General features: G+C 41.7%; 1 protein-coding gene across 6 annotated transcripts in view; it reads right to left on the bottom strand.

The window, feature by feature from the left end:
• Positions 1 to 23,638, bottom strand: part of gria3b (glutamate receptor, ionotropic, AMPA 3b) — a 199,061-nt gene that overhangs the window by 72,658 nt on the left and 102,765 nt on the right. For all 6 annotated transcript variants that reach the window (XR_016169632.1, XM_089134685.1, XM_039694143.2 and 3 more), the window contains exon 4: positions 11,957 to 12,144. Coding sequence is in view for 5 of the 6 variants with exons in the window: in XM_089134685.1 (XP_088990811.1) it covers positions 11,957 to 12,144 (188 nt within the window). In the remaining variant the exon portion in view is untranslated. The remainder of the gene's footprint in view (positions 1 to 11,956; positions 12,145 to 23,638) is intronic.

Below are 23,638 nucleotides of genomic sequence, written 5' to 3'. Positions count from 1 at the left end.
AAAAAGATAAAAAATACTGCGCCATTGACTTTATATTAGGTTTCAGTTGGCCAATGGCAGTCTATTTCAGTTCCTCAAAAGAGCAACACACCAACAATGCGTCTGAACACACCTCGTTTTCAGACCAGCAGCCCATGGGCGAACAGATGGGCGCAAACGCATTTGCTATTTAAACAAAAAAATCATAATTGCGTCGGGCTGAAGCTAGCAAAACGCCTGTCCAGTTGAATGATATAAGGCCTTGTTCAAAGCTTGCAACTGGGGGAGACAACCAATCTTCCTAACATTTAAAGTATAATTTCATATTTCCCCCATCATTGCATATTTATATATTCAATATGTTTTATATTTAAAACATTAAACTCCTAACACTGTAGCTGCAGTGTAAATGCATCTCAGAGCTGCACCAGACAGTCTGTGTAAATACATCTAAAATATCTTGGAAGTATATGATGAGAAATTGTGTTTTGTGAGTTTCGATAGCAGAGTTTGATATCACGGTGAATTAGAGCCCATTTTGAGGCCTTTCTGAAAGCTCTCTTCTGAAACTCTGGAGAAAAAAGATTATTTCTTATATGAGATTAGTTCTTTTCTGTGGTAGGAAAGCCTCCATTCCTCTCCATCTAGAAGCATTACTGAGTAGGAAAACAATAGAGGTATTAGAGGTGTTTTTTCTTGCACCGGCGGAGGCACCACAGGGTCATTCCTCCCTTAATGCCTATTATGTAACACAGTCTCATCCCAAAAAGTCATATAACTGACGTCTTGGGACGTCTTTTGACCATACGTCAATATCCGCCTTTTTAGGGCCCCCTTAAACGTCGGTAGATGGCGATCCCGGGCCGTCATACAACTGACGCTTTACCTTTAACGTCAGTTAGGTGACGGGTTAGGTTTAGGTCTGGGGTAGAGTTAGGATCCCATAACCTCATCTACCGACGTTTAAGGGGGCCCTAAAAAGGCGAATATTGACGTATGGTCAAAAGACGTCCCAAAACGTCAGTTATATGACGTCTTGGGATGAGACCGGGTTGGATTATGCACAGCTGTCTTTGTTTCAATCTTGTCTAAATTCAATGTATATGATGTTCTATGTTATATTTGGTAGATTGGGATCCCTGAGGTCGAAGCCTGAGTTAAAAATCATGTCTGATTCATAATTCAGAAACTGCAATGTGAGCACATTTGACTATCAAAAGCAGAAACCCAAATGTGTGGATTACTGTTAGTGTATTTTAATGAAGATTTTGGATCACTGTGTTTGACTATTGCCTGTTCCTGAATCCTGTTTCTCTCCGCCTCACTCTGTTTGCCTCCTGCAGTACAACTCTAACCCCATAATCCCATTAGATTGTTAAAGTGACACGTTAAACGCTCTCCAGAGCCTGTGAGCTTTTAAGAGATTTTAAGGCCTCAGTCTTTAGGATTTACCTCAGATGACTGCAGCTTTGTTTTATTTTTGAGTCGTACTTTTTAAGCCTGCTTCGGTTGCGGGTCTAATGGGGTGGTTTACTCAAAAACGACTTCTGTCATGATATAAGGGCGAGAGAATGTTCCATTTTTGGACGAACTATCCCTTTAAGTCTGTTACACTTTAAAAATGCTGGGTTATAGTGGGTCAAATATGGACAAACCCAAATGTTGTTTTAAAAATGTGAAAAAAATGAAAGTTAAAGTTGGGTTAAAATTTTAAATTACATTTTTAACCCAACGTTTGGGTCTGTCCATATTTTACCCAATTTTGGGTGAAAACAACCCATCGTTGTTTAGAGTGTATTAGCCTTTTATACACCGACCTTCAAATTCCACATTCAACCCTGAAACGTTTCTTTGTAAAACAAGGTAGGCACAAATTTTGCTTTAAATGACTAAAATGGATAATGAATCTTTAATACGCATCTTTAATTTTAATGTGTGATCTATTACAAGTCTAAAACTGAGTTATACTACCAGAATTTAAAAATTAAAAGTAGTTGGGTTGTATTCTGGGTTAGGCCGGTTTGTTTGTCTACAGATAACTTATTATATATAATTTCTAGATAAAAAGTTTGATGGATTGAATACATTATTATAGGATCTTCACTTTAAAGCAAACTGAAAGTGAGGAGAGTTATGAATACATTAGGAATGAGTGACAGACTAATGGTACGTTTACAGGACAACGATACTATTAAAACGGAGACGTTTTTTTTTCCTTTGAGACGTAGATCCATTGTCAAAAACTTGCACTTTTAAAACCTGTTTTCAAAATTTGGCGTTTTCAGGCACCCAAATGGCACTGTCGTGTAAACGAACGGCCGTTCTTGGTTGAAAACGGTGTCGTGTAAACAACCCCTCAAAGGAGTAGTTCACTTTTTAAAAAACTTTTGCTGGTAATTTACTCACCCCCATGTCATCCAAGATGTCCATGTCTTTCTTTCTTCAGTTGAAAAGAAATGAAGGTTTTTGATGAAAACATTCCAGGATTTTTCTCCATATAATGGACTTCAATGGGAACCAAACGGTTCAAGGTCTAAATGAGTTTCAGTGCAAACTGTTCAAAGGGCTTTAAACGACACCAGACGATGAATAAGGGTCTTATCAAGCGAAATGATCAGTCATTTAAAAATAAATAAAAGTTTAAATTTTATATGTTCAAATGCTCGCCATGCTCTGTTCTGTGATGAGCGTTCGTGACTCTCCTGTTCGAACTCGCTCATCAAAATGAACGAATCTTTTCCGAGTCATTTCGTTCGTTTCGTTTGTTGAATGAACCAAATGACTCGGAAAAAGATTCGTTCATTTTTTGGACATCTTGGATGACATGGGGTTTTTTTTCAAAAGTGAACTACTCCTTTAATCTCCCAGTGTTCTCTGTCCTGTGCCAGTTTGTCGTCCATTATTGCCCTGTTGTGTCCTGACCTTCCCCGTCCCGTCCAGTCCTGCCATACTGGTCTGTTTTTCCATATATTGTGTTTTTTCCTCCTTTTTTGAATGAATAAAGGCCCACATTGCTCTGCGTCTTTGAGTCCTCGCCCCTCTTTCACCTCAACTCTGACACGCTCCCTTTCAAACGATTAACAGAATTGTTCGCTTTCCTTTGTGACTGTTACAAAATCAACCAACAACCTTGTCAACAGCTCGTGCACTGGGACAACATTTTGAGATTTTTTAAAAGTTGTTGAACACTTTATCATCAATTATCTTTAGGCCTGTCAGACGATTAATCGTGATTAATCGCATACAAAATGAAAGTTTGTGTTTACATAATATATGTGGGTGCACTGTGTATAATTATTTTGTATATACATATAAATACACACACATGTATGTATATTTAATAAAAAAATATTATTTATATATAAAAGATTTATATTTATATATAATATAAATTATATGTAAATCTATATACATGAAAATATTTCTTAAATATATACAAGCATGTGTGTGTGTGTATTTATATACATAATATAATTACACACAGTGCACCCACATTTATTATGTAAACAAAAACTTTTATTTTGTATGCGATTAATTGCGATTAATCGTTTGACAGCCCAAATCATTTGCATTATATCAAACACATTATGTAAATATAACTATTGGTTTACATATTCAGATTTACTTGATGGATTTTTTAAAATATTTGTATACTTAATTCCTGCTTGGCCTTTTACTGTAAAAAATCCTTTTAGCCACGCTTATCGCCACAAAATTGAAGGACTGAATGCATTGAAAGGTGCATCTGAGAAGAGACCTATTCTTTATGCTCCATGGTGGCAGATCTAGCAAGGCTTCAGTGAAGCATTGGCTCTCAATGCATTTCAATATTTGTCCTCCCACGCTCCCGTCACATCCTGGCTCTCTGGTAAGTGCTGCATATTGTCTCTTACAGTTAGTCCCAGATGTCATTTATTCATCCCACCATAACCCCCAGATAAAGATAGACAGATTGATGACTTTACGCAAACGTCGCACAGAAAGCGCAGGTAGAGCCGATGCCCCGCCAAAGACCCCGTCAAACAATGTGTGCGCATTCATATGCAGTCATAACAGAGACGCACAGATCCTCCTGGGAATTGCATCAAGTCCTTTCCAAAGCAGATATTGGCTCTTTGTAGCACTATTTACCATATTCACACATACAGTAGATTGACACATGAGATGTAGCGCTGCCTCATGACAGGCCGTCAGGCTCTCACGTGGTAAAATGACACATCCTGAGTGTAAACCCTAGATCACAAGCTAGTTTTCCTCTTGAAAAGGCACAAGCCCCTCCGTGCTCCCACTGCAAGGGCACTGCTCATAAATTATTGCGGTGGGTTGACATACTCAGTATAGCAGAGCAGTAAAAGCTGTCAGCATTGCTCTTCACGAAGCTTAACTCAGCTGTTGAAACCCTCTGGAGGCCGGCTCCCGTTCCCAGTCTGTGCCGAACCGCTCGGCATCACGAAATTCAGATGGATTACGGCGAGCAGAAGTCTACAGCGCGGTTCTCCTGTCTGGGATCATCTCTCGCTGCTAGTCTCTGAACAACCGCGGTCCAGAAACGCATCTCGGATATCAGTGTCAGCAGGGCCGGGGAGATTTAGTTCAATTAGATCCAGTTTAGCCAATGCATGCTGAGGTCGGAAAAGGGATTCAAAAACATGGGCGCTCCAGAGGGCAATAACACATTATTCCCACCGTAAAACGTTTTCACCCTTAAATCAGCTGCAATATTTAGGAGAGGTACAGAAGGAGGCATAGACGTGGTAAAGCACAGCATTCCATTGGCTCTTTGTAATGTATAGAGGACAAATCTTGAATAAATGCAGATCAAACGTGCAACTATCAACAGCAACATTTTCGTCAATTACACAAAATGCATTTGAATTATAATATAAACAGTAATGAATAGGGGTGAAACGATATTCAAACTGAACCGAAAAAACGCGATACAGACCTCACGATTCGAATCGTGATAGTCTCATTGTGTACCGAACACGCCCCGCCCCCTGCTACCCCGGCCCCGCCTAGCCCGGCTCAATGGACCTCATGTCTTATGTGTACAGTACACAACGAATTCAGTTTTGTAGCCTAACCACCATTAACACCAAACAACAAGCTCCGTGTTTTGTTACCTTCGATAATAAGCAAGGTGTAATCTTTCCAATTCTGTCTATTTAATCACGAAATTCAAACAATAAATGGCGTTTTGGCGCTCTTTGATGTGGCGTGACATCGCTGTATAGCTCCTCATTTCAAGCGGCAGCGCGGCGCGCGAGTAAACGCGATCATCTATTCCTCAGTCACAGAAAAGACACCTGAAGGTATGTTGAAAGATACAGTATACTTACTGAAAGGCATCATAACTCGTGTAATCGCTCAATCGGGGTTTCAGCAGCAGAAAGACGTCAATAAAACAGCATATCTTGTCACTATAGTATAATTAAATTACCTCAACAGGCAAGTGATTCAGTGTCAACAACTTTGGTTCCTATAAATGAACTCTTGCACTAAATAAATGCACTATGTTAGCTTATATATTATATTTTACTTGTTAATGATATCTTGATTATTTAATGTAAGTTTAAAATATCTTTCATGAAAATGACAACTGTGTAAATGATTATATTTCAATAACAAATTAGAGTAAAAACACAAGATAATTCAAAAACTGCCTTATGTACAGTGTGTTGATTATTATATCTAAAAAAAAATAAATAGCATCTGAATTTAGGTTAAAAGTCTAGGCTACAACCTTTAATGTTATATGTGCAGCTCCCTATATAGTTTACAGCATTAGCAGATTTTTTTTTAATCCTTGTGAAACGTTGAATTGTAATTGAATTAATTTAAAGACAAAGACATTTTTTTTTTATTAAACCACCGTTTAAAAAAAAATAGAAAAGAAAGAAAAGAAGCAATTTTAGCTTTCTAAACCGAACCGAACCGAGATGTCAAAACCGTGGGGAAACGTTTTTTTGTGTATCGTTACACCCCTACTAGTAACAAATCACTTGAAAGTTGCAAAATTTGGATTTGCCATCATACAGTCTGAGATATCGTGTGTTGCTGTGGTTTGCATCTTTCTGCAATAATACAAAAGCAACTGAAAAACATCCTATCAGGGTTTTGTCGAGGAAACCACGCTGATTTGGCTTGCTGGCAACAGAGCACAACAACAATAGGGTTTCCAATCATTTTCTCAATGGAAAAATTAGCAACCATGAGAAGAGGAACTGTATTCTTTCCTGTTGATGCCACAGTGGGACTCATTCAAGACACACAAGCCCAATGAATTTGTCTGTTTTTTTTTTTAAAAATTGTAGGATTATATAAATTGTCTCATTTAATTCGACATGAACATTTATGTAAGAATGGTAACGCTTTACTTGAAGGGGTGTGCACAAGACTGACATGACACCTTTATAATCATCTCATGACACATGCTTTATGCATGTTTATGACATGACAAGAGTTGGAAATAACAAGAGTTGCGTGCATTTTTGGTTTAAGTTCTTGTATTGTCACGGCAAGAGTCCAGAACTCTGTAAAGTCTCCTTCACCACATCCCAAACATTTTCACTGAATTTAAACTCTGGATTCATGTGTACAAAAGATTTTTTCACAATCTGAGTCTGATGAATCTGAATATTGTCATCCTGGAATATGAACATGATGTGTCTTTATACATGGCTGTATAAAAAAGGAAAAGCTACACAGTCCTTCAGTTAGAGTTAGAAGAACTGTTGCCAAACATATAACATGCTAGAAACATAATAATCACTGCAACAATGATCCAGTCATAGACTCTTAAGTGTTTGCCAATTTAAATCCAAACACTGACTTTTTGTTTTTGGCCGGCCAAGTGTGTGTTGTAATGTTGTGATTCATCTCAAAGCCGACTGGTTTGGTTTGAGATTCAGAGCTCTATTGAAAGATTCTCAGAAATCCCTATGGAGAAAATGAATGAAAAAAACAAATACTTGCAGAAGCCAGGCTGCTGAAAAAGTGGGTACTCTGTTGCACTCTATTGATTTATAGTAGCCATTTTGGTCTTTTTCAAAAACAAAACAGAGCAATGACAACATAAATTGTGCAATTTGCCAGAGTAAAGAAAACTGAATTATGCTGCCCATGGTAAATGAAAGCTAAATATATATTATGGATTAAATTTAGTGGCAGAACAGATTCATAAAAGCAAGCGAAACAAAAAAATTCAATGATGAGATATTGTGCTACTGGAGCTAATACATTTAAATTAGCGCTAACGAGGACATTCCAATTCAGGGGCTGATTACCCTTCACAGACACGCATCAAAGAGCCACACAGATCTATTTGAGAACCGAGAGAACGGGAAAATATATCCGCTTAGCCATTCAGTCTACAGATCTGTCAGGTCATCCATGTGGAAAACACACAGGTAGAGTGATGGACTTAAAGGGATACTTCACCTCTGAAAAGATGGATGTGTATTTAAAATGACTCATTTATGTAGAAGAAATGTAAAATTATTTTTGAATTTGGAGCTTTCTAGACAGAAAAGCCAGAAAATGTATTGTTGGCTATGTGGATGAAAGACAACAACTTTCAGAATGCACTTGCTTCACTGCCCTAGGAGGCCACGTCTACCGGTAACAGAGGGCAGTCGTTAAACAACAAATCTAGGCTACTAGTGAGTCTCCGTGATGAGTCTGCCCGAAAATGTGTTTCGAGATCGGCCAAAATGTCCGGGATTGGGCTTTTGCGTTCTATAGTCGCCATTCATCATGTTTACTGTGGTGAGCAGAACGAATGAGGGCCGCGGGAGAACGGCGCGAGTCATGTTTACTGTGGCGAGCGGGACGAGTGAGGGCCGCGGGAGAACGGCGCGAGTCATGTTTACTGTGGTGAGCGGGACGAGTGAGGGCCGCGGGAGAACGGCGCGAGTCATGTTTACTGTGGCGAGCGGGACGAGTGAGGGACGCGGGAGAACGGCGCGAGTCATGTTTACTGTGGCGAGCGGGACGAGTGAGGGCCGCGGGAGAACGGCGCGAGTCATGTTAACTGTGGCGAGCGGGACGAGTGAGGGCCGCGGGAGAATGGCGCGAGTCATGTTTACTGTGGCGAGCGGGACGAGTGAGGGCCGCGGGAGAACGGCGCGAGTCATGTTAACTGTGGCGAGCGGGACGAGTGAGGGCCGCGGGAGAACGGCGCGAGTCATGTTTACTGTGGCGAGCGGGACGAGTGAGGGCCGCGGGAGAACGGCGCGAGTCATGTTTACTGTGGCGAGCGGGACGAGTGAGGGCCGCGGGAGAACGGCGCGAGTCATGTTTACTGTGGCGAGCGGGACGAGTGAGGGCCGCGGGAGAACGGTGCGAGTCATGTTTACCGTGGCGAGCGGGACGAGTGAGGGCCGCAGGAGAACGGCGCGAGTCATGTTTACTGTGGCGAGCGGGACAAGTGAGGGCCGCGGGAGAACGGCGCGAGTCATGTTTACTGTGGCGAGCGGGACGAGTGAGGGCCGCGGGAGAACGGCGCGAGTCATGTTTACTGTGGCGAGCGGGACGAGTGAGGGCCGCGGGAGAACGGTGCGAGTCATGTTTACTGTGGCGAGCGGGACGAATGAGGGCCGCGGGAGAACGGCGCGAGTCATGTTTACTGTGGCGAGCGGGACGAGTGAGGGCCGCGGGAGAACGGTGCGAGTCATGTTTACTGTGGCGAGCGGGACGAATGAGGGCCGCGGGAGAACGGCGCGAGTCATGTTTACTGTGGCGAGCGGGACGAGTGAGGGCCGCGGGAGAACGGCGCGAGTCATGTTTACTGTGGCGAGCGGGACGAATGAGGGCCGCGGGAGAACGGCGCGAGTCATGTTTACTGTGGCGAGCGGGACGAGTGAGGGCCGCGGGAGAACGGCGCGAGTCATGTTTACTGTGGCGAGCGGGACGAATGAGGGCCGCGGGAGAACGACGCGAGTCATGTTTACTGTGGCGAGCGGGACGAATGAGGGCCGCGGGAGAACGGCGCGAGTCATGTTTACTGTGACGAGCGGGACGAGTGAGGGCCGCGGGAGAACGACGCGAGTCATGTTTACTGTGGCGAGCGGGACGAGTGAGGGCCGCGGGAGAACGGCACGAGTCATGTTTACTGTGGCGAGCGGGACGAGTGAGGGCCGCGGGAGAACGGCGCGAGTCATGTTTACTGTGGCGAGCGGGACGAGTGAGGGCCGCGGGAGAACGGCACGAGTCATGTTTACTGTGGCGAGCGGGACGAGTGAGAGCCGCGGGAGAACGGCGCGAGTCATGTTTACCGTGGCGAGCGGGACGAGTGAGGGCCGCGGGAGAACGGCGCGAGTCATGTTTACTGTGGCGAGCGGGACGAGTGAGGGCCGCGGGAGAACGGCACGAGTCATGTTTACTGTGGCGAGCGGGACGAGTGAGGGCCGCGGGAGAACGGCGCGAGTCATGTTTACTGTGGCGAGCGGGACGAGTGAGGGCCGCGGGAGAACGGCGCGAGTCATGTTTACCGTGGCGAGCGGGACGAGTGAGGGCCGCGGGAGAACGGCGCGAGTCATGTTTACTGTGGCGAGCGGGACGAGTGAGGGCCGCGGGAGAACGGCACGAGTCATGTTTACTGTGGCGAGCGGGACGAGTGAGAGCCGCGGGAGAACGGCGCGAGTCATGTTTACCGTGGCGAGCGGGACGAGTGAGGGCCGCGGGAGAACGGCGCGAGTCATGTTTACCGTGGCGAGCGGGACGAGTGAGGGCCGCGGGAGAACGGCGCGAGTCATGTTTACTGTGGCGAGCGGGACGAGTGAGGGCCGCGGGAGAACGGCACGAGTCATGTTTACTGTGGCGAGCGGGACGAGTGAGGGCCGCGGGAGAACGGCGCGAGTCATGTTTACTGTGGCGAGCGGGACGAGTGAGGGCCGCGGGAGAACGGCGCGAGTCATGTTTACTGTGGCGAGCGGGACGAGTGAGGGCCGCGGGAGAACGGCGCGAGTCATGTTTACTGTGGCGAGCGGGACGAGTGAGGGCCGCGGGAGAACGGCGCGAGTCATGTTTACTGTGGCGAGCGGGACGAGTGAGGGCCGCGGGAGAACGACACGAGTCATGTTTACTGTGGCGAGCGGGACGAGTGAGGGCCGCGGGAGAACGGCGCGAGTCATGTTTACTGTGGCGAGCGGGACGAGTGAGGGCCGCGGGAGAACGGCGCGAGTCATGTTTACTGTGGCGAGCGGGACGAGTGAGGGCCGCGGGAGAACGGCGCGAGTCATGTTTACTGTGGCGAGCGGGACGAGTGAGAGCCGCGGGAGAACGGCGCGAGTCATGTTTACCGTGGCGAGCGGGACGAGTGAGGGCCGCGGGAGAACGGCGCGAGTCATGTTTACCGTGGCGAGCGGGACGAGTGAGGGCCGCGGGAGAACGGAGCGAGTCATGTTTACTGTGGCGAGCGGGACGAGTGAGGGCCGCGGGAGAACGACGCGAGTCATGTTTACTGTGGCGAGCGGGACGAGTGAGGGCCGCGGGAGAACGACGCGAGTCATGTTTACTGTGGCGAGCGGGACGAGTGAGGGCCGCGGGAGAACGGCGCGAGTCATGTTTACTGTGGCGAGCGGGACGAGTGAGGGCCGCGGGAGAACGGCGCGAGTCATGTTTACTGTGGCGAGCGGGACGAGTGAGGGCCGCGGGAGATAGTATTGTGGTGGAGACTTTGTTTATTATCACTGGGTAGGTTAGACGAGGTCGAAGTATTCATAGTACAGATAGGGGGTAACGTGAAGGCAGGGTGGGGAGTCGCAATAGTATACATATTTGGCGCGCGCGCGAGGCAGATCTGGCTGCGGTCGCGCGGCTCGTATCATCACTTATGATCTGCGCTTTGCCCTAACGAGTGATCTTTTGAACTAAACAGGTCTTGTCTACTTGTGTTTGTGTGTCATATGAATAATAAATGCCCCATACATGGACTCAGAGTGCCTACTGTATGTAGTAAATGGAAAATCTCCACAGCAAAAGGCCAACCACTACATACGGTGCATCAATTTGTTCTACCATTTATTAGTAATGATTTACACAGTTTGTTTATTACCTGAGCATTCAGTATTGTGCAATAGCATACAGAAGGTGATGGACATTTTGGGGGGAAAGAAGTGCTGCATTTTTTCATTTAAACGTGACTTTTCATGAAAATTATATAATCCAAGATTTCTGCCACCATATAACGTCATAATATGCAAATTAGATGGGGAAATTTAATCCCTATATAAACTTTGGGTCATCCTTAATATTTCTCTAATTTACAGAACGTATCTATCTTGTTTCACTTTTAAGATATAGTCTTTTGAAATTAAGATGTCAAAAAATCGAATGTTTTTGGAAAAACCCTCTGGCGCCTAAAGGGTTAAAACGCACATCAACCAATCACTTGTTTAGCGTTCATGTAAACACTACATTCAGATTCACCAATCGGAATGAATTCAGTTAGACTGAAACAAAAGCTGTGCATGTAAACAATGAACGGCGACTGCAGAAAGCAAAAGCTGAATCCCGGACATCGACAGCAGGACATGTCCGGGAAAAAGAGGATTGTAACCCCTACTACTCCGCTTTCTCCACAGAACAAGATCCTGCTAGCTTAGCTTCCAAACAAAGATGGCCGACACTATGTGTTCATTCTGTGAGTGAGATCCTCCCTCTATGGGCGGGTTGAGAACATGTGGGACAGACCCAATTACTGACTGTAGTCTTTAGCTACCTGGACAAAAAATACATAAATCTCTCGTCTCAGGGGGATATGAGGGTGGAAAGCACGGTGATTCGAAAATACTATAGGTTTCCTACTAATACAAAGCTTAATCCTGAAGTATCCCTTTAAGGAAATTGAATAAATCATGGACTAGATTCCTGCCAAATGAACGAGTCTTCGGATGCAGGTGTTTATGGGTAGGGAAGAGACGTCAAACCAGCCAGGCCGAGCATGAAAGAGAAAGCAGGGAGATGTAGACTTTACCTGCTCCAAGATGACATTGATTCTGTCCACTTCACAGTCAATGAGGAAGCGCTTCTCCTGTCTCCTGTCCATTTCCTCGATGATGCGGCGAAACTCTTGGGGGTCGGTGATGCTGCCCACTGAGCGCGCGGTAACTTGCCAGTTGTTTGCCACTGCGGCCTCCATTATGGCTTGAAGAATGGAAAATCCTGGCAGGAAAACAATCATTTTTGTGTTAGCTCACACTCCAGAGCTTCATGGGTGTTGACATGCTGCCACATAAAATACATTCAGAGTTCGTATTCGATTTTACACAAATGAAGTGTTATGTATATATACACAAAGAGAATTAATGTGACTTTTGTCATTTTGGATTAGATCTCTAGGTTGTCCAACAGCAGTTTAAAAACACCTATTGTGCAAAGTGCAAAAAATATTCGCCAAAAAATATCTGCAATGCAACCTGAGTTGAATATAAAACAGATCATTGATTGTTCGATATAGCGGTGTTCAAATACACATATAGTACCGGCTGTGAAACTTTTGCATCGTGCATACACTAAAAAATCCAGAAATTTAAATGAACTGGTTTTAATCAGGTCAAAAAATGATTTAATATTTATGAATCAAATGTATATATAAAAAAGTTGGATTAATTGTAGCGCTGCCAAATTATTAAAATATTTAATCGTGATTAATCGCATTAATGTCATAGTTAAGTCGTGATTAATCGCACATTTTTATCTATTTCTATGTCTCTTGATTTCTTTTTGTCCCATTATTTTTCTCATTTTAATGCTCTTATCAACATGGAAAAGTGGATCGGCTTTTTGCAAATGTTTTTTTTTTTTTTTGAAAGCAACATTGGCATATACTGTCGATTTACATATCTTGTGCATTTCGCCCTTAAGGCGGGCATACACTGTGCGATGTCTGTGCGATTTCAGCAAGGTACCTACTCACACTCAACGAGTAAATCGCATGCGATGCAAAGCCAAAGTTCAGGATTTATGTGCTCACACTGTACGGTCCGATCGTCGAGCTGCGACTTCACTGCTCACACTATACGTGTGCCTATTTACGTGTATGTATCCAGGGATATTGTCAAAACAAGCATATGCTATATCAAGATGATTTAGCATTTTCAATTTATGCATTTAATTATTATTAGTATTATTGTATTATCATTATAGGGGAGGCCTATAGGCTAATTTTATTATTAAATTGATCCGCTATTATAATTAATTTGCCACGCAATATTTTCACAGCATATAATAAAATATTACATAATCTTACTCCTCATTAAAAATTGTCTAAAACATTTAGGTCGATTACAATGAATTAGGTATATAAAATAACTATGAACAGTCTATAATATGTCCGAACATTGCCATAATTAATCATCAATGAAAATTAAAAACAGGTTTATTTCAAAAACATTGTTTGACAAATTAATAAAAGAGGTGTTTTACGTCGCAGGTGGCTTGGAAGACGGTGGGTATTATCCATTTTGCAACACGAACTGGAGGTAAGCAACAGTAATTTGTAGCTAGTTTGAACCACAGAACTTAAAGATCTCCCTCTTTTCGTTTTTATTTTAATTTTATTTTTGCTGCAGATGAAATGGTTCAAACTTCTGTTTTCGCGCAGGTGCAGTGAGGGAAAAAACACTGAGTTTAGGGCAATCGGTTCGTAGCTTTGCTTCAACTGTGCGATATAGTCACGAGGAGCGACCAAAATTTCTGACATGCCAGAAATTCACCGGCCATCCGATTGTCGATCGTGAGAGGCTAATCGCCTCTCGTTTCTCCCTGTACACTGCACGACAAACGACGCACGACAAAGCTGAAAATCGGTCCGACAGGAAAATAGAGTCGCACGAATTCAGAATTCGGCTCAAAATCGGACGAAAATCGCACAGTGTATGTCCGCCTACTCGCCCAAACTTGTCAACAAAGCTACTTTACGCGAGTGTGTGTGCATTAGCAGGTAGTTGCCGAATCACAGGTGTTTCGTATATGAGATGAGGACGTGGATTCAGTGTAAGTAGGCTTTGACTGTTCCATTTTACTTAACAATGTTTCATGCATTATATTGAAGAGAACTTTTTGAAGGATATTGGTTTACTTAAGCCTATAATTGTATCTCGTAAAACTCATCTTTGATCACCAAAATTACATATTTAAATGTTTTTTTTTTCTTCCAAAATTCATGCCCTGGCTTGAAAGTCTCGACACCCTTGCCTAATCTAGTATACACGGTTCTATGAATATACAAATGAGCCACCACTCACTCACTCAGAAATCCACTGGTTGACGGTTACAAGGTCGTTTGTGACGTCAGAAACACCAGCGATTTCAAAGTGTGTTTTTGAGACTGTCTTTGGTTCACTGCAGTTTTAAGGAGGGAATACTCAGCAATGCTGTCCACTTATGAATTTACATATGGCTTGTCTTAAAGCATATTAAAAACACCACATAGACACATAAACAACATTAAAAGCTGGATTTTCACCACGGGGGGACTTTAAGCTCTTTGAGTACTTGAGTTTTTGTAGAAGTTAATGAGGCTGTTGTGTCGCTCCTTAATTAACCCCATTGCAATATTGAGGTGTTCAGTTTTATCTAAATTTTGGAAATTAAACATGTGATCAATTGTTTTTTCACTGGGATTTCTCTTAGTTGTTGAGGACTAAAGCATCTTTAAGCCTACATTCAGTATGTTAAAACTCAATTGGTGACTGACGTACGGTTTACTCTTTACACCTTTGTGGTTTTGTCTGGCTTAACCAAGCATTGGTGGGTGGCCTCTGATATCGAGGCAGGCTATTTGCACTTGGTCATTGTGTAGAATAGCACCCCTGGATTTTTTTAATAATCCAAAATGGCATTGACCGGCAGTGACTGACAGGTCTAAATTGGTTTGTATGGGTTTTGCTAAAAGGATTAACTTAGTTCCTGTACACAGACCAGAACGCATAATAAATAGCCATGAGCGCCAGCAAATACAGCTTAAGCATGTCATTATAAAGAAGACAAAATCCTTATTTGTAAATGCATTAGTGTGCTGTGATTAACTTTCGAAAATTATATTGTTGTCACAGTTGTTGAAAAGACCAACTGTACTTGGTGGCAGTGTCTTTTTTTTTTCTTCCCCCGCATATAAACATGCATTTAAAAAAAATGCTGATTTTAAAAGATGATATCCAGAGTAATTCACTGCGGATTATGCAAACGCGTTCATTCACGTGCCGTCGCCCCTCTAAAGCCTTATCTTGGGCGCCGAACACAGGCACGGATGCAACGAAGTCAACAGTTTTTGGCAACTCGTCTATACTGCAGATTGCTTGAACTTCTCCTTGGACTTCCTCTATTCAGGCTTTGCACGGCTCAGTTGCTCTGCCCGGCCCAGGTGGCGTGAAAAGCCCTGTGTCTGCTCTCCCAGCATGCAGCTGTCATCCTACTGCTCCGCACCACATTAAATGACTTTTAAAAAAAAACGCTGTGCAAAATGGCTGAAAGAAATCTGCACTTTATGACCCGCCTGCGACAGAAGAGCAAGACGCCCGAAGAAGAGACATGTCAGGCTCCGAATGAATCGATGTGATGCTTGGCACGTCTCATCCCCATCTGTGTCCAGTTCGTAATATACGAGCGGCTGCAAGTGTGTTTCCTTCGGTGACTTATAATGTCTTAGAAATTAAGAATAATGGTTTGTAATGTGCATTTACATGCACTCTCTAGCGCTCTGATGGGAGAATGAACTTGAGAAATGGGTTCTCGGTTCATTTTCCTTCTTTTTTTTTTTTTGTTCCTATACGCTACGGTAGGGAATACTCGGTTCAGTTTAATTCATTTACAGTCAACATGATGTATGCCTGTGGAAGAGGTTTTAATATAAACTAAAATGGTCTTACGGCAGTGTATCGCTAAGACCTCTAAATGCCAAGGGAATGTCTTTGAAGATCCTGTTATCCAGGTAATGGTAGAATATTTTAGGACAGGGATTTTTAAACCATGGACCCCAAAATAAGGAACCCCTTCCTAAAATATATGACAGCGTTTTAAAGGCTGATATTGTACATACTCTGTGTGAGAAAACCATGAATCATATAATAATTGAATCCAATTACCATTATTTTATCCGAATTATCCGAATTCGTACGATGAATTAGTACGAATTAGCCACTTTTTAATATATATAGAGCCACTACACTAAGGCCAATGCAAATTATGAAATAATATTCACGATTTTAATATTTGCAACATTTTCTTTTTAAATCTGGAGATCCTTTTTTTTTGTATTGACTTGACAGCTTATATAATGACAATGACAGTTTTACAATTTTTGTAAAAAATAATTTTGATAACTGTCATGATTTATATCCATACTTTAGACAAATAAAAGTAATGATAACAGTGAATGTGTTCACTAAATGCGCTGTGAGCACAGAAAGTGCCTCGATTACGTATGGTAACCCCAACCCGATCTCACGGCAATTCGTACGAATTTTACGAGATGGCTAATTCGTACAAATTCGTACGATTTTTGCTAATTCGTACATATTTTACGTGTTACCAAATTCGTTCGAAATTCGTACGAATGACCTACCCCAGACTCCGCCCCTAAACCTACCCATCACATGGGTTTAGACAAATCGTACGAATTCGTACGATGAATTAGTACGAATTAGCCACTTTTTAATCACTCGTACGAATTCGTACGAATTGGTCGTGAGATAGCGTAGGGCGACCCTCATTCCCCGAGGAGGGAACGGAGACATACTTCATAGTGACGAAAGGAAACCAGGGTCGATCTATGTTTACTTAAAAATAAAACACTGTAAAGCATTATATGATCAATTAGTTATGACAACATATGTTTTCACATTGCTTTAACTCATCAAAATAAGTTGGTGAAAATAAGTCCTAACATAACAATCCTCAAGAAATTTTAATGTAATTTAAGTTGAAATGACTTAAACATCCAAGTTGATTGTACTTAAAGAATTTAAGGCAGCAACCTCACTTTTTTTCCCCAGTGAAGCTAAATGAGGGGAACCGAGGAAAACGAGGAGACCAGGAACTGAACTTTACAGTGCACAACATCCAGGTAAGGACAGCAACTGTTAATGAACTTAGGAAACACAAGTGTATATATGAAGAGTTCAGATGCAAAAGCCTCTAAATGCCATTTGAAATTTTCTTCTTTAATGATGATTTTTATCAAACTTAGTTCAGTAATTTCACTTAAATAACAATTAATAGGTAATTATCATTGCCATTTAAGTGACATTACTGAACTTAAATATACAAGTTTGATAAAAATCGTCATTAAAGAAGAAAATTTCAAATGGCATTTAGAGGCTTTTGCATCTGAACTCTTCATATATACCCACAAGGAACACAAGCTAACAAGACACACCTGTGAACAGTCAAGACCAACGAGAAAAAAACTACAAAGAACTACAAACATGGCACTCGAACAGGAAGTAACATAAAAGTCCAAACATAGTACAGGGAGCATGTGAAGCCGCGAGTCTCCGCTGACTCCGCTGACTCTCCAAACGGACGACACGTTTATACTTGACGCGCTCGCCGTTGTGCTATTCTGTGAAACGACAGGGGGCGACTCGGAGTAATTCTCCTCTAAACCACCAGGAATCAGCAGTGAAGAGGTAGTTTGCCGTTTATTGGTAGCTTATTAATTGCTAATTCATAAATGAGTAAATGCAGTAGGTTTATTGTAGCCTACTTTCACAGCATGTAAACTAGTTAAACAATTGAAGCCTTATTGGAGAGTGTTTAAACCTTAATTTCACCAGCTTTCTTCTGCTATTGTAGGCTTATTTTGTAAATGTAACCAATTACTTTAGACAAGTGCAAACTAGGTGCTTAATGCAAATGTGTTCCTGTTCACAAAAAGAGATTTTATGGCCGCCCATCAATGCAAATGTCTCTGTGTAAAGAAGGATCATAAACATGCTGGGTACAGATAGTACCAGTTCGGCCAGATTCGACTCAAAGTCGTTCATCTTCGGATGCGGCGCCACACGCGATGTTATTAAAAGTGCCGTGCACACCGCCAGGCGAAATGGGGTGTTGCGCACCCAACACGCACGACTGCCCACACCGCAATGACGTCATTTTTACACATTCATACACAAGGCTTAACACTCAGCACAAAATGTTTTCATCTTCATCTAAACCAACAAAAGGTTCAACAGAGACAAAGTTAATGAATTTAAAAAAAAAAGGTTGCAAAAGGGTGGATTCCCCCCCAAAAAAAACCTTTCAGGGACCAGTTCTTAAAGGAATAGTTAACTGTTCCTTTTACAGGGTTACACATTGACATTCTTCAAAATATCATCTTTTGTGTTCAGCAGAAGAAAGAAACTCATACAGGTTTGGAACAACTTGAGGGAGAGTAAATGATGACAATATTTTCATTTTTGGGTGAAATATCCCTTTAAAAAACCTTTTTTTCTTAGTAGAACAGTTTAAAATTCTAAAGAAACATTTTTCCGCTATATAAAAAGGTTATACCTTTTTAAGGTTATATATAAATATATCTTTTGTGGAATGGAAAGTTTCCGTTGTTTTTAAAGGTTATTCATTGAACCACAGATGCCAATAAATAACCTATATGTTTAAGAGTTTAGCAAAATATTTAAGAAAGTATCTAAGACCTTCAACAAACACAACATACACTTCAAACGGGCTCTAAACCTTAAGAGCAAACATCGTACTGTACATAGAGGCGGTGTGATGAGGGCGATACACAGCAAACCAAACCACCACTGTGAGCGCAAGTCAACACACAGAAGGGCAAAGCCCTCGGGACACACACAGCAGAGCATCTGCATCTAAAGGACAAGGGCCGCACATTTCTGGACAGTGAGATGAAGATTTCGGACAGAAAGCATATGTGGTTTCAGGAAGGAGGCCACCTGTGTGAAAGTGCACCAGCCGACAGCGACCACAGGCTCTCCTGTCAGATACACACCTGTGATCTCCTGACTACACCAGTAATGAGCCGTTATTTCATATCTTTAAGTGACTAGTCAATATATCAGTGGCAAGCGGTGATTTTAACCGGGTGTGCTTTAAATGCTCCTGGTGCAGATCCCAGGTGGGGTTCGTGTTTGCTGATTAGATGCTTAGTCATGGCATAGCAACACAGCTAAAGTGTTATATATAATATATCGGTTTGACCTTTAATTGAAAGTAGCCTACATTTACAGTTGAGTTGTGTTTAATTTGAGTCACGCGCGATGGGGACAAAATATGCTGTATTTTTGTAATTTCGCAAGGTGGCGCTAATGTCCCAGAAACGACATACTTCCGCTATAAAAACGCTAATAAGCGCAAATAAGAAACATCATGGCAGGTTTCAATTTAAATGTATGCACTGTTTTTTATGGGGTTAAAAATAAGCATAAAATAATTATTACCCCCCTAGCATTGGTAGGTTTAGGATTAGTTGTGGGGGAGGGGTTAGGATTAGGGGCGGGGTTAGGATTAGGCAATCAGATACTGACTTCAACAAGGGGGATAATTTGGCAGGGGGTTGAAATTCGGCACAACACCGGAATTATCAGGGAATGGCATTTGAAGAAAATTATCGTCGTTTCGCATATAAATAAATAACGGAAAATTCCACAAGTATAAACGTTATGATACATCTCAAACAAGGGAATTTATAGTAATTTAAAGTGTTAAGGTTAATAAGGTTAAGGTTAATAAGGTTAAAAATGGGCAGGGCCCAGTGGAGGAGGGGCGTGCACCTGGGATGTGCCTCTATGTAGGCAAGGGGGCGTGGTTAGCTGGTGCCTGCTGACATCACAGGGCACCACAACTTCCAATAGGAAAATTCAAATGCAGTAGGCACCGTTCAACCTGAAGAGGGCAGCACTAAGACGTTTTTACATTTATTGTAGAATTAAACCACTTTATACCCAAATGTCAAATAAATTACTTGAATCAATAAATAGCATTAATAAAGCCCCAGTCTTACAGATGATTAACTAAAAAAAAATATTAGTGACCCTTTAAAAACCGTCCCGATCCCAAACTTCTATCAATGACATGCGGTCAGTATATAAATGGACCTTATGGCCTAATATAACTTATGGCCTATATAAGTTTGGGATCGTAAGATTTTTTAAATCTTTTTTCAGGAACAATATTCCAATCAACCAATCAAATTTGAGGGACCATATTACAGTTTATGTCAAGTTTAGGTTTACAACCAGGGTTTCTACATCAGTGTTATTCACTGTTAATCATTTCCCTCTGACTTTAGGAGAAGTTATGGGTAGGGTTAGGTTTAGGGGTACTACATTTTCGGACAGGAATGTTGTTCCAGCATCAACAAGGTATGTTGGATACAGGAACATGTTTAACTTGGCAAAATCATGGTGACCTTCTTTCTGAATAAGTCAATTTATTTAAAAAAAGTGATGTAAAGAAGTTTGCTTTACTACTTTCAATGAATAAGAATGGTTTATAAACCTTGCTGTGGGGTTTGACCTGTCTTGTCTTGGTCACCTGCTCTGCACAATGATCAAGTAGGCAGATCAAGTGAGAGTTTTGAGAAGAGTTGTTAAATCTCACTAGACTGTAAAGAGCAACAGGAGGATTTTAAGAGGCGTTCAGATTACAAGGCGAAGATCTTCTGCTGTCAGTCCCTGAGGAGATCTCCAAAGATCAGTCCTGGAATACCATCAAATCCTCAAAGAAAGGGTCCGCACACCTCTTCTTCTATTGATAATGTCTTTGATCACGCGTCACCATCTGTGGCATTCATGGGTTTTGACTATAAAGGTTCTGCCTACAAAAAAACTGTCACCCCCCTTTTTTGAATAGACATGGAAATGCACATTTCAAATTTCAATGGTTGTAATTCAAGAATGCTTTGGAATTTAGACGTACTGTAAGATTGGTCTCGTTTCAAGAAGACGTTTGGCAGATTTTTGTAGAAGTGACAAAGAAAGTGAAACTGAAAAAAGTAATAGAAGTTTGAGTTTATGGAAATGTACAATGTAAAAAAAAATAATATTTCCAAAACCTGGGCTACTCTAAAACTGCAGAAAAATCTGAACAAGTAGTATTTCAAATTTTAGGTTGATATTTCAAAAAATGAGCTTTCAGTGAGATTTTGTTTGGGCGCATTACCAAACTTTTTCACTTTAACAAACAGACTCCATTACTGCCCATCCACATGTGTTTTGAGTGATCTGAACCCATATTTACACAGTTTTCATACAATTTATGAAGTAGACATCCTATTCATAAGTAGTATGGGAAGTTTGGCAGATTTTGATATGAATTCAACCTCTAAGAAACACATACAAAGAACATGCATTTGCGTTATAGCTTCCTGCCACATCACAAATGGTGAATTTTTTGAATATTTTTTTCTTTATATTTCAAACATTTTCAGACCTTTTTTTTCAAAAATAATTGAATGGATGCAATCTTTTGAACTATTGGCATGAAAACAAACAGAGGTTTCTACCTTTTTTTTCCACGATTTTTCATGTTCATCACTATTTCAAAATAAAGGTCTGAACACGCCTTGGAATCATGAAAATATTCTTGTTGCAAATTGATAAATTACGGCTCCACTGTAATTTATTTGGAAAAATATATAGTTTGTCAATATTAAGATTTTTTTCTAAGATATTATTTTTTTAAAAATATAACGGGAAGCGTCCCGCCTGTGGGACGGTGACAGTCAAGTACACCACTGGTTTTTGCACAGCATTAACCGAACAGAAGCTTCAGAATTGAATAAAATAATGTTATGCTATAGTGATGCCTTTCGAGGCTTAGCCTTAATCCTAACCCTATACACTGTAAGAAATAAATTCATATAAAAAGGGAAAAGGTGGCACTTTCTTCCAGGACATTATCCATTAAAGTTAACAGACATTTCCTTCAACCCTAAAACACAATGCAATGTGTATGGGTGAAACACATGTGCAAAATCAAGCATTTAGGGAACTTCTTGGAGTGTGCATGTGAAAGTGTTTGCTAGACTATCCTGACACAGTCAAATGAAAGTCAAATCAGATGTTAGGAGGCATTCATACCAAAAACCAGATAATTGTCACACAACTGTACATCTTTTATTGTGAAAAACACGATTAGGAGCACTATCTCTCGTTGGCTGCCTGACAGAATCTGAATGAGTACAATGAAATTCACTGAAGATTCATCAAATGATTCCAAGCCGGTCTGGATCCACATTTGTATGGAAATTAAGAGATGAAATCTGACTAAACATTCTCCAAAGAATTGGACGAGTTGTACTTTTCACTTCTTCAAAGTCAGCACTAAAGTTTCCCGCAGACATTAAACCCCAAGACGGACAAACTTTGACAGGCCTGATAAAGCTGTCTGCACCTATAAACAGAGACCCAGCTGAGCCGAGCGCACAGTTATCAATACACATAATGGCTTATTCACTCTTTTAGCTGTTTTTGACAGTTAATTAGAGTGGTAAAGTTAATTGACTTTGAGACTGAATGGGAATGATTCTATGACTTGCCTGCTGGATTTGCATATGCATCCTGTCGTGAGTCATTCCTCCAAAAAATAAAAAATAAAGTCCCCGTCCTTGCCAATGATAATATACAGCAGAACTGCCGTCCACACTTGCCAGTCGACATCCTCGGCATTAGTGGATCAGAAGCACTGCTTCTGCCGGAGCTGAACGGGCCCTGGTGTCGTTGTGTTTTATTGATATCTCTCTGACCTCAATCTGCACCCCCATAAACTGCATCCGCTTCTTTAGGTAAATAAGCCACAGCTGGGTGGGATTGCGGCAAAAGCAATACTGGCGAGAACATAAATTCCTGTATTGTGATCTATAAATTTGCTGCCTGGTGAAATGTGGGCGGTGTGGGCAGTTTCTGATTGCTCTGCTAAGTGCTAATCATCGCTGTGAGTCTGCTTCATTGTAATGACACTGTAAAAACCCTGGGCACTGGAGAGCAAACGGCCGTACGGCTGTCGGCTGATTCACAGGCTGAGGACTGAAAGTTTGCCATTGCTCTGTTGTCTTCCCCAACAGGACTGAGCAGGTTTCACCTTATTCTCCATGATGTTAACCCTCTGGGGACTAAGCCCTTTTTGGTCCGTTTTCTCTATTTTTACATTTGGGCTTATAATTGAGATGGATGTAATGGAGATGGAACACTATGTGTTTGGTGTCTATGGATTCAGAAGACCCTCAGCTAACATAAGCATGCATGTAATGTGTTTTTAAAGGAAGTATGAGCGAAAAATGTACAATATACTAGAGAATTTTAAAAACGGAAGTTCGATTTTTGTCATTTATTTCTGAAAATCACACATCACACAACAATAGTGAGCAGTTTTTGAACAAAAAATAAATTTGTCAAAGCCTTTGCTTGACAGACATGTGTAATTGTGTAATTGTTAAAATTGGCTAGTAAAATTGTAGGAAAACCACAAAAACCACTGTCCTAAATATACATTGACAGAACGAGGAATAAGGCTAGGAAAATCACTGCAGATAGTACTCACCCCCTTTCTAGTGAGTTTGAACTAATGAAAACTGGGAGGCGCTTTAGAGTTTCTTTCATTCCAAATGCCATTAGTATCCTTAACCAAACAAAGTAACAATAACGAATGAGCTGCTACTATAAGTATATTTATTCTTAATAAGATGTGT

This window comes from Pimephales promelas, chromosome 9, assembly GCF_988280905.1.
Source record: "Pimephales promelas chromosome 9, fPimPro1.hap1.1, whole genome shotgun sequence".
Lineage (NCBI taxonomy): Eukaryota > Metazoa > Chordata > Actinopteri > Cypriniformes > Leuciscidae > Pimephales > Pimephales promelas.
Note: the sequence above shows the minus strand (reverse complement) of the source record. Positions and strands in the feature narration are given on the sequence as shown.